Raw genomic sequence first — 17,604 nt, 5'->3', positions numbered from 1 at the left:
GGAAAGAGGGGCAAAAACGGTATAGGACTAAGTTTGAAAGAAAATCTAAAATATCAAGGGAAAGCTGCCCTTACTGCCATTCAATACTCTGCTCATTCTTTGGCTTTTACAACCACCCCCAACGACTTTGAATATGGACTGATGGGACAAGTATCAGTTTTGGAAAGTTTAAACCTACACGTGGACGAAGGACAGTGGACGCAGGCTGGTATAAAAGGAAAGGTAAGTAATCTATAGAAGAGGCTGGGAAAAATGGCCAAAAACCAGAACCTCCCAGCCCACCTCCAGGAGAAAGACTCCAGGGGTGAAGAAAACCGAACCATGTATGAACTCCACAAAAAACCCATCGCTTGGTAACCAAGGCCTAGCCTTTCAAACCCACGCTCTACAAATGATATTGTTTGGGCCTTTTTACGTGCGAACCCAATACTGTTTAGGTTCGTTACTGAATCGTGTCCTTACAATTGGCGCCGTCTGTGGGAAAGGCTTGTGTGTTGGCATAGACGGTAGGTTGAGAGAGTTCCTTTGCCATTTTTAACAACTGGTTATAGAGTTTTAGTGTAAAGTAAGGTCTATACTTCTTGACTAGGGGCTACGCTTGGTAGCATTCATCGCATGGATAAACTCTAGGGGCTTGGCTGAGGAGTTAACTCCCCTAAAGCCAAGGTCCCACGCAAAGAGAAAACTAGGCTTTGGACAGAACCAAGGCATTGCATGGTCCTCGAACTCAAGCCTATGGGGAAACCAACTACTTGGAAGAGAAAACTAGGTTTTGGACAGAACCAAGGCATTGCATGGTCCTCGGACTCAAGCCTATGGGGAAACCAACTACTTGGATGAGGAAAACTAGGTTTTGGACAGAACCAAGGCATTGCATGGTCCTCGGACTCAAGCCTATGGAGAAACCAACTACTTGGATGAGGAAAACTAGGTTTTGGACAGAACCAAGGCATTGCATGGTCCTCGGACTCGGAAACCAACTGGACAGAACCCATTGCATGGGGAAAGCCAACTACTTGGATGAGGAAAACTAGGTTTTAGGTATTGCAACTCAAGCCTATCCAACTACTGGATGAGGAAAACTAGGTTTTCAGAACCAAGGCATTGCATGGTCCTCGGACTCAAGCCTATGGGGAAACCAACTACTTGGATGAGGAAAACTAGGTTTTGGACAGAACCAAGGCATTGCATGGTCCTCGGACTCAAGCCTATGGGGAAACCAACTACTTGGATGAGAAAACTAGGTTTTGGACAGAATCAAGGCATTGCATGGTCCTCGAACTCAAGCCTATGGGGAAACCAACTACTTGGATGAGAAAACTAGGTTTTGGACAGAACCAAGGCATTGCATGGTCCTCGGACTCAAGCCTATGGGGAAACCAACTACTTGGATGAGGAAAAGATTGAGTTTTGTAAGGTTGGCTACTTAATAGCAATTCTAAGTTATTCAATCCTCGGCTCAAATGTTGTAAAAGGTCAATGCCGATAGGAGTGTTAAGAAGATGGTGAAACGCGCTATTATTCAGTAACCTAGGGGGGCTGTTCATTTTGCGGATGATACGTCCTCGGATGGTTACTTCCTACACCGCATCGAGTATTGAGCTGTCATCTCGGCTAGTTTTGAGGTAAGTATCGTTTTTTACAGGTCGGCATTGTTGTGCCAAACAACTCTATTAAAGTTATGGTGATATCTTTTTCTTAGCGAGCATTTTGGCCTTAGGTGTCATTGATTCAAATGCTACATTATTGTGCTGAATAGCACTTACAAATTCGTAATAGCGCCCTTATCTTTGATGAAGGATTAGGGCCCCAAATATTGTACTCTAAGGTCGGCGGTATTGTGCCAGGCCGACTCAGTAAGCTCGTCATAATGTCCTTCCTTTTCCCGCCTAATGGGAGTTTTGGCTCTAAGTATCATTCGTTCGATTCAATATTACTAAGCCGGACTGTTTTTATAAACACAGAGCAAGATCTTTTTATTTAACTGAGACTTCGGTCCTAGACGTCGGTCACGGTTTAAAAATAAAAAGAATTAACACGATTGTATGTCTTTGCATTGCGTTATTATTTCGAAAAATATAGAGATAGAACATGTCAAGTAAAGTGATAACAATTTTTATTAATATAAAGATGTATTACAACGTACAATGAGGGGCTTAAACAAGCCTATACAAAAGATAGATTGCCAAAACCATAAAAAAAAAAAAAAGGGGCAATACATTAAATAAACAGCCAGATCTCTTTTTTAAACTCGTCTCCGAAATCCTTCCAAACTCTGCCTCAGTAGTGCCCATATCGAGAGAAGGACTTTCTTCAGAAGAAGATGGAGGAGATGAATGAAGAAGATGAAGGAGATGAATGAGAAGAAGGAGGAGAAGAAGAGGGAAGAGATGAAAAGAAAGAAAAATGAGCAAAAGAGGGAGAAGGAAAAGTACCAGGATGGATCTGGTGGTGAAAAGAAGAAGAGAGAGAGGCAAAAGGAGGCGCTAGTGAACGAAGAGAGGAAGAAGTAGGGACACTTAGTCCCTGCCTCAGTCCTGACTCCTAACACACTGGTGCCATATTAGGTATGCTTATAAGAGAGCGGTTGGTACTGATAATGGGTGTTCTCGACTTAGTCACGCCGAAAGTTTGACGTGACGAGTCCCTGCTTCAGATTTTGGCTGAAAGGAAGGTGAGACAAATCTTGAGTCTCCGCCATCCTTGCCCTGACCGAGTCATTTCGAGCTTTATTAGAACATGGTGCTTTGGGGAGGGGTATGGTTCCTTCATTACTCGTTGTTATGGTGAACGTATTATGATTTGGTGCATAACTAGTGGGTAAAGTAAACGCTAAGGGAGGCTAAGGATTTCAGATCTCAGAAGAATAAAAGGGTTTCTGTACGAAAGCGATAACCTCCTACTTGTCTTCTTATAGGAAGGGTAAAACGGAAGGTATTAAATTCATCCAGGTTTCCAAAAAGAATCTGTAAACAAAAATGTATCTGTTCCACTTCCCCACCTCATCAAACAAACCGTCGAATGTAAATGAGTCTCGTAAATAGAAGTCATTAAAAGCGCGTTTTGGATAACCAAACGGCAAGAACGCGTCGGGAGTAAAATCAAAAAATGTCTCGTTGATCGGTACATTTCCTGGACAGATGGAAAACCGCCAGCATTAATGAAAGACCGAATTAAGTGAGCCATAATAAAGGCTCGGCATTACCAAAACCCCCCTTTCCAACCAAGAGGTTGGACAGCAAGGTTTTGAGGGACTATTGTGGGGCCCAAGTAATTTATGGGCCAGACCCATTTACCCGTGGGGAATCCAAAGGTCCAAGTCGAGGAGGGTTATGGCCCAAGCCCGATAATATAAAGCACAAGATGGCCTTGGGATACAGCCGAGGACAGTTCAGTCCTCGGCAGAACCCAAAGTCCTATCGGAAAGAGAGGCAAAAACGGTATAGGACTAAACTTGAAAGAAAATCTAAAATATCAAGGGAAAGCTGCCCTTACTGTCATTCAATACTCTGCACCTGACAGAGCCGCATTCTTTGGCTTTTACAACCACCCCCAACGACTTTGAGTATGGACTGATGGGACAAGTATCAGTTTTGGAAAGTTTAAACCTACACGTGGACGAAGGACAGTGGATGCAGGCTGGTATAAAAGGAAAGGTAAGTAATCTATAGAAGAGGCTGGAAAAAATGGCCAAAAACTAGAACCTCCCAGCCTACCTCCAGGAGAAAGACTCCAGGGGTGAAGAAAACCGAACCATGTATGAACTCCACAAAAAACCCACCGCCTGGTGACCAAGACCTAGCCTTTCAAACCCACGCTCTACAAATGATATTGTTTGGGCCTTTTTACGTGCGAACCCAATACTGTTTAGGTTCGTTACCAAATCGTGTCCTTACAGTTTTTATAGCCAAATTTCACTTATAATTCTCACATAATTAGTTTTAGTAATTTGATAAATGTTAATTACAACTTATGTCACTTATGTTAAACTCATAAAATGGTTAAATTATAATAATTAAATCCATATATATTAACCATTTGGGCATCTAAAACACTAAAACCCTAGAACTTAACTCGAAAACAATATCAAATTATGATGTTATATTATTTCCAAATTTTATTACAATAAACTCATTTTTTAAACTATTTAATGGCTTAGGATTTGATCTTATTGGGTTTTACTTCGAATTATAGTTTACTTCAAATCAATTCACGTTGATCTAACTTACTTTGAATAATTGTGCTTCGAGTTAGTTTGTTTATTGATATTCACTTCGAATAAGTGGCACCGGAAATAACACAGACTTATGAATTAGAACTTAATTTCTAAGGAATTGTAATCACTTTAATTGGTTTTTCATCTTCCTTTGTAACTTGCATTGCAATAAAAAGTCATCTTAATTGGCGCATTTCTAACCCCAAACCCTATTCTATGATGTCAGATTCCACTTTGAGTTGGGTTTTCACGTTAAGTTTCATTTGAAGTAACTTGTAAACATTAATAAAGACCAAGCTTTATTAAAAATTGGTTTCTGCTGACACTTTTCTATAGGTTATATATGCAATCAGTAAGAAGGTGTGCCATTAAAAGGTTAGTACTTCTTGCAGCAAATTTATCACACTTTTGCATCTAATTCTAAATGCAAGTTTGTGGCCCCACATTCATCTACCAAAGTAAACCCACCTCTCGATGCCCATAATTCACTTATAAAACTCGTGACAGAACCAATTGATCTAGAGAAATGCCTTAGTCAATTACCTTCACTATCTAAAAGGAGGCCTCCTTCCCCTGCTAGCCTAAGGTTACAGAATGAGGAGTCGTCTGTATTGAGTTTTTTTTTTTTTTTTGGGTAAAAATCCGTCTTGAGTTTTCACCACTTCAAAGGATGGTAATCATATTAGGCTTGGGATGGAAACTTTGGAACCATGAAGATTGAAGAAGGACTCCACAACCTTTTTGAAACAAACTTCAAGAAATGAAGCTTTTACCACCCTACTCCTGAAAAAAGAAAAAAATTTCTCTGCAACCATAGATGTTAAATACCATAGGAAATATGTACTTCTAAGGAAAGTGAAATCTATGGAAAGGAAGCCATTCCGTAACGGCAAGTAAAAGGGACTAGCCAAGGGTCCAAGAATTCCCATCCTAGTCCAAAAGTATATTGTTGTGCAAATAGCACCTCAGGACTCAAATTAATAATAGTAAATAAGCAGAATTTAAATAACTAGTACATACAAATAACACAGGAATTTACGTGGTTCGGTAAACTGCTTACTTTCATGGCAACGACGGAGAAATTTCACTATAAAAAATAAGGAAATACAATAGTACACAAAAACACTCTCTATAAATCCAAATCTTAATTACACCCTAACACTCTCTCACAAAAACAATAAAAATAGAAACTGACTACCTCTATTTTTTCTATTTTCTCTTATACGGCTGCACTTACTAAGTTAATAGAATTCTCAAATTCTCTCTATATATTTGCCGTTTATCACAAACTTAATATATATATATATATATATATATATATATATGTTATAGGTCGGCAATTACTGGGAATTATATTCTCATACTTGACCGACATACAAATATTGGGCTTGTGGGCTTTATTGGCAATTCAAGCCACCCACGTCAACAGATACAAAAGAACAATCCTGAAGTACACATGTTGAATTAATTGTTTATATATATATATATATATATATATATATGAAAAATACTAACGAGTACTCTTAGAGTATTGATTAATAATCTATTTTAGAAAAAAAAAAAAATTTAACATCTTTTTTATGAAAAATGAAAAAAACTGTCAAACCATTAATTTTTTTTTTCTCATAAAAACTTTCTTTAACTGGATTTTTAACCAATGCCTAAGGGTACTCATTTGCATAATCCTATATATATATACATACCAACAAAGAGGATAAGTAGCAGAAAGATGAAGCATCTTGAACCGAAAACTTAACAAACCGGGACATTATTGTAAGCATATCCAAAAAAAAAAAAAAAAGATTCCAAGTGTTGCTTCCAAACCTAGCATCCATATTTAGTAGAGAAATGATATGTCTACAATATTTTTACCACAAGTCCTAAATGGCAGGTTGTTACTGGTTGTTATTGTTAGGGCAAAAAAGTAATCTTAGTGTTAGTTTCAAATTTGAACCAATAACAACTAACCACTTGTGATTTGTTATAAAAATATTGTAGACGTAGCATCTCCCTATTCAGAAGTATTGTATTGATACAAAAGACGAGACATTCTTCAATAGGTACAGTTGGTCCACTTTTGAGTTCAGTTCACACTAATACTGCAGGTAGATATGCCTTTGTTTGGTTTGGGAGTCACTACTAGTCTACTACAAGTCTAGCGCCATGATTGGTTTCACTAGTGGTAGCACGCACTAATCTTTGACAAGATGCCATGATGGTCACCCAATTTTTGCTCATACCTAAAGGTAACTGTAAGTAGCTCATGATGAAAGGGTGAGTTGGATTTTTGTTACATACTTATTCAAACTACTTTGGGGTTCACCATACTCTTTTTGCTGTGGTTTTGGGGTTCACACAGTCTTCGAAGGGTATGCTTGCAACTGATGGTTTCATCAACTTTTTTTTTTCTTTTCCTTTTTTAACTTAATAAAAAAAATAGTGGATGAATAAGTAAGTAGTCATTCTCATTTTAAGACTGACCAACACTTCTAGGCACTTTTGTAATTAAAAAAAGAAAAGGTAATATTTGAGTTCGATAACATTGCTTAAGGGTATTTTGCAAGTCTCAATGTGGCTATCACATTAAAATTCGGCTACTACCATACGTGAAACGCCAAGGTTTCACAAAAGTTGCAAGAGAAAAGATACTACGAATATATATGATTCCAAAATTGCTACAGGTCTCTTTTAGTTTGTGGTTAATTATCAAAAAGTTGTGCTTAAGAGTATATGCCAAGAAGATCCTCCAACCAACCCCACTCTTTTCTACACCTACAAAAGGCCACTAAGTTTTTTCAACTTTAATTCTAAGGCTTCAAAAAATTGTCTTCCATAATGTCCCTTCACTTTGACATATATCCACTGTAATTCTTATAGGGATCCTATGGATTTGGAGCCTGCAGGAAGTAGCAGTGACAGTGAGGATGATGCCGATGATGATGACGACGACGACAATAAAAGAGACTCATCCTGGAAGTTAGCTCGTGACAGGAAGGAAACTTGCACGACGAGGGCAACTACTATCTTTGGCAATGTCATATGTAACTCTCACTTGAGATTATAATAATCTTAAATGTGCTCAACCCATCTTGAAGGTGGATATGTCATATTTACTATATCCTCTAATGGCCTCAAAATATATCTCAGAGAAATCTACTTCATGTACTCTTTATCATGTGAGTTTTGGATTTTAATGTTTATATATTTAACTTGTTTAAATGTTACCGTTGCTATCATATCTTTTATCGCTTCATTTTTAAAGCATTCACATCTGATTTGAAAAAGTTTAGCCAAATTTTACAAAAGCAACTTATTTTTTTAATTTAGAATTTTCAATTGACCTTGCATATATCTCAATCTTCATTTTATTATAAATCCAATTAAAATAATACAAAATAATTTATTTATTTTTTCCACAACACCCACCATGCTCAACTCAACCCATGTCATATAGGGGCTAAATCAGCTCATACCCAACCTCATCGTAGTTACTGTAGAAATTAGCTACTCAGAATTAGATCAGTATCATCGTACCACATAGTAATAACTTGACAGAACCAATCAATCCACAACAGAAATTTGACGAGAAGACAACACCAAATTGGCCACTACAAAAGATGTTCCACGACAATGATTCACGGCCGCCTACGTTGGCACCTAACAACCACCGCTCATGAGAGAGAGAGAGAGAGAGATCTAACTTCTAAGAATCAAAGGTAAGAGGAGTTGAAGAGTACGGAATTGAAAAAGAACAAAAGGTAATTAACAAATGGATGAAAGATCTACAATAACTCATTGTAGCAATTTAAAAAAACAAAAACAAAAGAAATAAAAAGTTGTAGATATGATGTAGAACCAATTTTGTATATATATGACTATAATTTGACTAAAAAATGATATTAAGATTATTGATATTAATACAATAATATGATTGATTAGAAACTTTATGGACAAAATTTTCTTGCAAACCAAATTGCCAAATATGTAAAGTTAAAAATTTGGTCTCGTATCAACAAACACACAAATTTAATGCAATCGAATGTTGTTATTAAAGATAGAGTTGTTTTAAATGATGATTTGGTGATTCTTCTTTAATTGGAACGGCTGGGATCTAATCAAAATAAAATATTTTTAGAGAAAAAGAGAGGGAATGAGTTAAATTTTTTGATAATTCGATAGTTATGATGAGGAAGGAATTAAAGGTAAATTGGAACGGCTGGGATCTAATCAAAATAAAAGATTTTTAGAGAAAAAGAGAGGAAATGAGTTAAATTTTTCGATAATTATGATGAGGAAGGAGTTAAAGGTAATGAGAAAAATAAGTTAAAAGGTAATGATAGAACTCATCAGTATTAGTGTAGCTTTGGATCAACTTTTCTCAACCCCCTTAAAAGAAATCCATGTAAAATAGAGCTTATGCCCAAACACCAATTATGACTAGAAATTATGTGAGGCTACTCAATTATAGCTAGTTTAGGGTTTGAAAGTATTTATAGTCAATGTCGCTGATGCTTTTCAATTTTGTTGTTGGACGAAGTTAAAGTAACTTGATCTAATAGGCAATTTAATACGTTAAAAAAATTACAAATCTAATTCAAGATTCCTTCAACACAGGAGCGAAAGAACTTCCAACGTAAAATATTCAAGCAAATTCTAACAGGGGGAAACCATCTTGGAAATACAAGGATGTTTTGTTTTGATATAGTAAAAAGTATTATAGAAGCAAATAGGATAACTAATGTCAATTGTTTTTAAATTTAAACCTAGTTTTAGGTATGCAGTAACCTTTTGGTCTAAAAAGTGGTTTAAATGGGATGAGATACAAAACAAAAATAAATAATAATAATAATAATAATTGTTATAAATTTACTTCAAAATCAAGCATTTAATTTTTGGTGTTTCCATCTTCCCCTTGGAATTTTATTTGAAATTTTCACATGTATGAACTAAAATTGGTTCTGATTTGATTTTAGACAAACTTTTTTTTTTTTTGAGAAACTCTTTTAGACAAACTTGATAAATAAGATTACTTAAAAAATAAACTGATTTATCATTTTAGTTCAGTTTGAATTCTGTAGCCTGCCCATCACTCACATAGAGGAAAAAGATGACATATTTCATAGTTTCATACAATGACCAGGCCAAATGGATACTTCAATGATCAAAGCCTTGAAAATTGCAGTAAATTGTGATTCATATAACCCGACTGAACGATAATCAAATATGTAGTCTCTTTAACAGTGAGAGACTGAGAGCAAATGAAAGGCAACATTACAGTCTTCATAAAATGTGGGTACACAAATTGCCACTCACACACACATCATATGAAACATAGAACCATTCTATATTAACCGAGTTGGAAATACACCCAAAAATTCCTCTCAAGCAGAAACTTAGAGATCAGTCTTGAAATTAAGCCTAGTAAAAAAATCCAAGCACTTTACCACCAACATTCTTTCTCCTAGCCTCTTCGTGATCCATGATACCAGCAGAAGTTGTCAACACAATATATCCAAACTGCAGTTTTCAGAAATATATCACTCAGGAAAAAAAAAAATGGCAATCTGTATAACCGAATAAAATTAAAGAGATGTAATGCAGATCAAAGTCCATTTTAAAAAATATATATTTAAGTCATAGAGTTTCAATAAAAATGAGCAAGATAAAGTGCCATCCTAATACGCAGGGCATATTAAAAGCATAGCAAAGAAAAGCAAAAAGGGACAAGGAGAGAAAAAGACATAAACAGCCGATAACAACAACAATAACAGATTTGATCTCCTTAACCTATCCCAATTTTTTTGGGATCAGTTATGGATCCTTAACAGATTTGGCCACCCTTAACAAATTAGTCAAATGAGGCCATTAATTTACATTTAACATTCTTCATAAATTTAATCATCAGTATCAGCCAATCATCTGAAGATTAAATTCACCCTAAACCAAACATTTAATGAAAAAGGAAATGGCATAATCATATTAAGGTAAAAAACATATCAGGAGACATCTGGCTTGAAGGCTTGCAGTAATAAAGAAACAGCAAATTTCCTGAAAATGACTTTACAAGAAGCATGTGGTGCTAACCTGTCTTGAGGGGAGCAGCCTTGCAGTCCAACCTTCAATCTCTTTCACACCCACATCAAAACGAGGACTAATAACCCCACATTTGTTGAGCCTCCCATTCAGTTCGACAACAATTTTGCCAGCCCTGTGGTCATCAACATACTCAAACTCTCCAATGTAACCTATAGAGTAACACCAAATATATTAAAAGAGAACTTAAAATGTCTATGAGTAAACAAAAAAAATGAAGGTGACTTATGATAGTATACCATGCTTCTGCATAACCAGGAGAAATTTAATGATGACTTTTGAGGATGGCCTGATCATGACCTGGCGCTTCCCCCGTTTCTCCGCATTGTACATGCTCTTAAGAGCATCGTTCAAAACACTCACTCGCACCATTGCTGCGGCTACATATTTTAATAACCATATCAATGACTAAAACAAGGGTCTGGCACACAAAGCAAATATGCAAAAAGAAGACACACACACTCACACAAAAAATTTCTGAATCAAGTATGAAACATTCCATATAATTATTGTAATGGCCTGGTATCCTTTAAATTTTGGGGAAAAAAATAAAAAGAAAGAAATGATGTGTATTTATGTCAATCTAAAATATCACAACCACATTACCCTTAACCAATGAATCCTTCACCTTCCATATATTTACCAAGAAACGAACATAAAACCACAGTTGAAAGAAGTTTATGCCATTAGGAACAAATCAACAATAACCTACTCTTGTGGCCAGTCATATACATCATATAGCAAAACCCAAAATTTCATAATTGCTACCAAAGCCACTAGCTTTACATCATATGGCAAACCCAAAATCATGAAATCATCCAATTTAACAACCGTACCCAGAACAATGCAAAACCAATTATATAACACACATCTAGTTGCTAACAAAACATACAAACTCAAAGAATAAATAGAAGCAAATGTTTCTATTACGTATGCTTCAAAAAAAAAAAAAACATTTACCTAAATCAGTTGTGCTCTAACCCCCACTGATCACCAATCCATTTTTAGATTGAAAAATTCAAACAGGCACGCACATATTATTAACTAAAAATCTAAAACCAAAAACCCAGTAACAAGAAGCGAGCACAAAAGCCAAAATGAAACAGAACCATACGACACACACAGATATATACACACACACACACACACACACACACACACACACATATATATATATATATAATAAAACAACAGATCGAATATCGAAATATTGAAAGTTTGAAAAAGAAATCCTTAAACGCATCGTCGAAGTTTGAGGATTTTGTTTTGTTGGGTTTGTTGTTCTTACCGTAGGTATAGAAGTAGAGAGAGAGAGAGAGAGAGAGAGAGAGAGAGCTCTGAGCAGAGGCGCCTCCGAGAGAGAGAAAAAAGCTTAATAGAGTCTTCCTTCCAAATTCCTATATTTGGTTTTGGAAAAGAAAGACATTGATTTACCAATTTGCTCTTCACCTCAGCTAGGGTTCTAATGGGCTCTCTCTCTTGTTAATGGGCTTTTAAAAGTACTGGTGGTTTACCAGTGTGTGTTGGTCCAAGCTCGTCTTAATGCAGAAGCAATCCATAAGACTTTATAATGGGCCCAATTAAATGTTTGGAATCGGCTCAACTCACTATTTTTCTTACTTTGCATTAAAAAAAAAAATCAATTATCTTTTTTCTTTATTCAATTTTCTTATCTTTTTTATTTATTTATTTTTTAGTAATTCAATAATTAGGAGATGTAAGATTTAAAATTTTGAACCACATCAGAAAAAGCCAACCGGTTAAGGTACAAGGCTTTTAACATCTTCTTAGTTAATTTATAATAAGATTGTGAAGATAAAAGACAATACAACAAATGATAACCAATTTTTTTATTTTTTTTTTCCATTGAGGCATTTCTGTGCCAAACATAAGATGACCCAATTTTGGGTTTTGGTAAATTTTTTGGGGGAATATGAAGTTTTGGTTTGCTTGAAATACTAAAAGTAGAAAATTCTACTCATGGCTATATTAGGTATCTTGCAACATTAGTATTTTATTTTTTTAGCTTCAGGGTCTTCCAAGCAATTAGAAAGTTGTGATGTGTGGATGTTAATTTCCAATGGGGATTGTGGAGACCATTTTTGCCTCAGCTCTGCCAATAGCTTGCTTGTAACCGATTTTGGCTCATCAGTCCCACATCGAAAAAAAACCCCCCCACTTTCTGCCTTATAAGCTGTGAAGCCAAGGGAATAGTGTACCACCAAACATCTGATCAGAGGCTTGGTGGTACACTACTCCCTTGGCTTCACAGCTTATAAGGCAGAAAGTGACCCAACACCATTTTGGAGTCGTTACAAATTGAGTCCTTACAGAGATCTTGATGGTTGTTTTCTAATAAATGGTATTCCTTGCAAGGCTCAATGGAATATCATTTGAATGCTAGAGAATTTATTGATTTTGTTACTTATGATAGTTTATTTAGATACATAGAGTCTTCATATTTTGTAAAATCAAATTGTGCTTTGGTATTGTGGATATGTGGGATTAAATTATTGGTACGGTGAATTTTGTGTTTTTTTTTTTTTTTTTTGAACCAAATATTTGAAAATTTTTCCTGAAAATTTTTCTAAAAATAATCAAATATAAGAAAAAAATTGATATTTTATGAAACAATCTCATAAGATCTCTCTTTTATGGGATCCACACGTGCTGTGAGAGAGGTTCTCACATTACACCATTTTCAAAGGTTTAAAAAAAAAAAAAAATTTAAATGCATTACTTTTCCCAAAAGCCGAAGATGAGAGAAACAAACGAAACGACTAACAAATTCAAAAGAACGACGTGTCGTTCATTGTTGTGTAAGACGACAGTTCCTTCGAGAAGAATAAGATAAGGTTGCCCGGTGCACACTCTCTCCTCTGCGTGAAATCATTTTGGTTGAGAGATAGAGTAAGAAAGAAAAATGGCGGCCATGTCTATGACTATGAGCTTGAACTTAGCTGGGGCATTCAGAGGGCTAAGCTTAGCTTCAAGCTCATCTTCGTCCTCTTTCTTCAGAGGCGACTTTGGTGGGTCCTTACAAATGGGTCCCACAAAGCTGGTGTCGGTCCCACGGAGAATTCCGCTGACCATTCAGAATGCTCACAAGAAAGGTGCCGGAAGCACCAAGAATGGCCGAGACTCCAAAGGTCAAAGACTCGGCGTTAAGATTTACGGTGACCAGCTCGCCAAGCCCGGCTCCATTATCGTTCGCCAGCGAGGTACCAAGGTATTTGTATTTATCATTATCACTGCCTCTAAATTTTGGAGCTTTATATTTTTGTGCTTGTGGGGTTTCATTATAATCGCTAGTATTATTGCATATGAAAACTAAAAAATTATTACTCATTATATAATTTCACAGATTTAATATAGTGTAGTGTAGCCAAGGTCTTATAATTTCATGTTGAAGGATTTTTCATGTTCATATAGGTTTTGATTATGACTTATGTGAATTTTTATTGAGGCTGAAAATTGAAACAATTGAACAAATTTGTGGTCTTAATCCTAATCTTTTTAATAAGCTCAGGTTTTAATTTGAAAGCACCCCAAATTGTAAGAAAATTAGGTAATTTACCTAACCTAAGCCTTTTAATAAAGTCTACTTGGTGCAAGAAGAGTGTAACCACTTGTTGTAGAGAGAAGATAACCATTTGGCATAATTATGGCTTCTGGAACTCAAATTTTATTGTATGGTATATGATAGATATGTGGGTTTGTGTCCAATTCAATTTACCAACACTTTGATTTGAAAATTTATAAATGCCAATGAGTTATAGCACAAACAGGATTCGAATCCTGTTCATGTCCTAGTGTAACTATTTTGGAGTTTGAAAATCCTATCCATCTATTTTGAAATGAATGTATTGTATGTTGCAATGTCATCAACTCTTAAATAAACGAGTGTCACCATTTGGTATAAATCTAATTTACTTGTTTCAAAATGGATGGATAGGATTTTAGAAACTCCATGGTGGAGTTACCCTAATAACTTTGGAGGATTATAGTCCAGCTCAAATGGCACCTCGTTCCCTCCCTTTGAGAAAGTGTGGACAGTATATTTGTAGGTTCAAAATGCACTCACTTGGGGGGGGGGGGGGGGAGGTTCGACTGGGGAGTGTAAACTTACCAATTAAAAAAAAGGTTACACTTTCTGTGCGCATGAGTTTTAATTGTATTTGGGTTTGTTAATGAATTTAATATATTGAGATTTTAATGAAGCTGTTATTTTGTTTACTTTCCAAAGAAAGTGATTTGAATATATGATTTTTTAAAGATTTTGCGGTAATTTTTTTTGAGGATTTATGTTCACTTGGGTAAGTGCAATTTTAAAACCACAGGATGATAAATTGAATTTATCTCATACTAGACCTGTGTATGTGTAATTATCCCCCACTTTGGTTAGCAATATGAGAGGTACTTATTTTGCATGTGTTGGAGAAGGGCTAAAAGTAATAACAGTACTTCCTAAGTGTTACCTAAATTGCTGCCCTGGTTGATTTATTGGGAAATACTCCCCCAATTGGATATGTCTTGTGTTTGGAAATGTTTTGTTATAATTATTTTTCAATCATGATTTTGCTTGAAGTCGGCATATGCATAACTAAGTTTATGTCGCCACAGCTAATTCAGTTGTGCTTGGAAATTTGTCTTCAGTTTTGCTACAGTTCCGAGTTGGTTGATTAGCTCTTTTTGAAACTGTACATACATGGGCGTAGTTACTAGGCACCCCCTTTGACACTCTTAGGTTACTAAGGTATTCATTTTTCATTGTTCTCGTGAGATTACTCATGAATATAGTTAAGAAAAGGAAATTACTGAGGCTAGCTGCGATGGCTAGCTAGGCGGGTTGTAAATAAGTAGAGGAATTGAAACTGCTAACAAGGGGAAAGGATTGATGCAAACAACATGTGTTGATATTATAAGATTAGATACCACTCCACAAACTACTAAGAGATTACACGAAAGGATTGATACAAACAGCAAAGGACAAATCCTTCCCTTGGAATTTATTAAGTCTGATCTGATGCAGTTCTGTAGTATTTACTGTATACACAGAAAATTTTAGAGGTTATGCCTGTCTTTACCAGGGAAATTGCTGTGGTAAAAGAAGCTTGGACCTAACCTAGTGCTCCTTGTGGGTCTTTGGTAGTTCCATTTATTCTCAGTTAGGATATGATACTCCATGGTTATCAAGAAAAAGTACTCTAGTTATGTTCCTTTGGAATTGCATAGGTTCTTGTAACCTGAAATTCATGAGGCTTACAATCTATAGAGGTCAGGTAGAGGATAGAACTATTTTATGAGGGTTTCTTAGGAAATTTAAGGCGTTTTGGTCTAACTTTTATTTTCATTATTTGGTGATATTATGAATTAGGATACTCTTTCTATTTGAGTTTGGCATGACTGACAATAATTGGAACCATTTGAGGAAACAGATTGTTTCGGACTCAAAATTCACAGGTAGGTTTTGGGTTGCAAACCAGTTTGGAACTGAAAGCTACATTTCGGAGATAGATGTTTGAGGGATGCTTAACCCTTTACAGTACTAAAGAGCTTTTGGCATTATAGCTTCACCCCTTAGAATGACTATTCTTATAAGTAGTGGGGTAAAAAAGAGGACAACATTTCTATGAAGAATATCCCTTGTTTGGGCGAGTTTGATACTTTGATTATGGAGGCTACATGATGTGCAGCTTTCAGTCTTAATTTGTATCTGCTGATGATCGTGCAATTATATGCCAAGGGCCTTGTAGCTCAATTAGTAGCTCTTGGTGTTTCCAACTGAGACGTTCAAGGTTCAAATCCTTCCTCTCCCATTGTAACTCTCATAAAAGATGATCGTGCAATTATATAGAAATTAGAAAAGCAGTACTGCTTAGAACACAATGAATTACATGAATTTCCTTAGTAGAGATAAAAATCTCCATTCTTGTGATTGGCCAGCCGCCAGCATCATGTTCATCAAACTCAGTAGATTGATAATTAAATATAGAGGTTTAGTGGGGAAATTTGCGTATAACCTGTGTATAATTTTTAAAGTAATTCTCCACTTTCTTTACACGAAATAATTTCAAGCTTCTCTATTAGTATTTAGAAATTCCAAAGGAGTTTATTTGTCCCAAGAAAAGAAAAAGTACTTGTTATTAACAGTTCCTCATCCCTCAGCGTATTGTCTTCCAATGACACCTAAATGTTTTCTTTGCAACAATTCAGTTCCATGCAGGGAACAATGTGGGGCTTGGCAAGGACCACACGATATTCTCCTTGATAGATGGACTAGTTAAATTTGAGAAGTTTGGGCCCGACAGGAAGAAGGTTAACTTTAAAGTTATTAAACCTTACAGTTCTTGTTTTGAATAGTTACATTTTAAATGGTGACTTAGACAATGAAATTCTATAACTGACAGATCAGTGTTTATCCGCGAGAACTACAGCCGGAGAACCCTAACAGTTACAAAGCAAGAAAGAGAGAAAACTTCAGGTTGCAACGTGAACGCAAGAAAGCAAGAAAGGAAGCTTATATTGCTGAACCCCAACTAGTTATGGCTTCGGCTGTTGATGCCCAAGATAGCCATCCCACTTGCTAATTATGGCCTGCGTCTCTCTATCCTAATCTCTTTGCTCTGCATATAGATTTGAATCATTGGTTGTTATTTTTTGTTGTCCAGTAATTGTTGATATTCTTATTGAGAAGTGTCACTGGAAACATTTGCATCATATTTGCAGATTTGAGTTCCGATTTGTTTTTATTCTCTCCCCTTTTTGGAGAAGTGGCCCATAGTTTCTGATACTCAGTTCAGGTGTCTGCAACGTTAAAGGTCTCTAAAAGTTATCATTACCTCTAGAATTTTGACAAATGGTTGGTCGTTAAAAGGTTGTCTTAAATTAAAAAGTAAAGCTTTGAACCGAAAAAATTCATGACTCGGAACTCGGAAGTAAACAAAAGAAGAATAGCATAATTATATGGAATTGTTCCATTAGACAATCAACTGATAACCCATTGGCCTGTTGACACCATTAATTGGTGTAAAACCAACTAATTCACAATTTTTTGGTGAGAGAACATATGATGTGTAGGATATACGAGTCACATAGTGAGGTAGACCATATTGTTGTCGGATATGGTTATTGTTCAAGTGATAGTCCAATAGTAATGGTATTCTTTGTGATACCCATTTATTTTTTATTTTTTGACTAACTGGAATAGAATAAAAAAGAGCAGCTACAGAGTTATAGCACTGCGCCTACAAAAAAAAAAAAAAAAAAAAACAGTGCACAAGGCATCAAGCCTA

General features: G+C 35.9%; 2 protein-coding genes across 3 annotated transcripts; one reads left to right on the top strand and one right to left on the bottom strand.

The window, feature by feature from the left end:
- Positions 1-9,360: 9,360 nt before the first annotated feature.
- Positions 9,361-11,723, bottom strand: LOC115976430 (40S ribosomal protein S15a-1). 2 transcript variants are annotated; one of them, XM_031097698.1, is made up of 4 exons: positions 11,598-11,723; positions 10,549-10,683; positions 10,301-10,461; positions 9,361-9,733 (listed from the first exon to the last, which is right to left on the bottom strand). In XM_031097698.1, exons 2-4 carry the CDS (start codon positions 10,679-10,681, stop codon positions 9,635-9,637), a joined length of 393 nt encoding a protein of 130 aa, XP_030953558.1. In that variant the 5' UTR covers positions 10,682-10,683; positions 11,598-11,723; the 3' UTR covers positions 9,361-9,634. The 2 variants fall into 2 exon arrangements, with proteins under 2 accessions (XP_030953558.1, XP_030953559.1); XM_031097699.1 differs by having other exon boundaries at positions 10,549-10,689; positions 11,598-11,655.
- A 1,439-nt stretch (positions 11,724-13,162) lies between these two features.
- LOC115976429 (50S ribosomal protein L27, chloroplastic) lies at positions 13,163-17,061 on the top strand. The gene is made up of 3 exons (XM_031097697.1): positions 13,163-13,538; positions 16,526-16,627; positions 16,720-17,061. The coding sequence occupies exons 1-3, from the start codon at positions 13,233-13,235 to the stop codon at positions 16,897-16,899; spliced, it is 588 nt and encodes a 195-aa protein (XP_030953557.1). The 5' UTR covers positions 13,163-13,232; the 3' UTR covers positions 16,900-17,061.
- The last annotated feature ends 543 nt before the right edge of the window (positions 17,062-17,604 follow it).

Source organism: Quercus lobata, chromosome 2 (assembly GCF_001633185.2).
Source record: "Quercus lobata isolate SW786 chromosome 2, ValleyOak3.0 Primary Assembly, whole genome shotgun sequence".
Lineage (NCBI taxonomy): Eukaryota > Viridiplantae > Streptophyta > Magnoliopsida > Fagales > Fagaceae > Quercus > Quercus lobata.
Note: the sequence above shows the minus strand (reverse complement) of the source record. Positions and strands in the feature narration are given on the sequence as shown.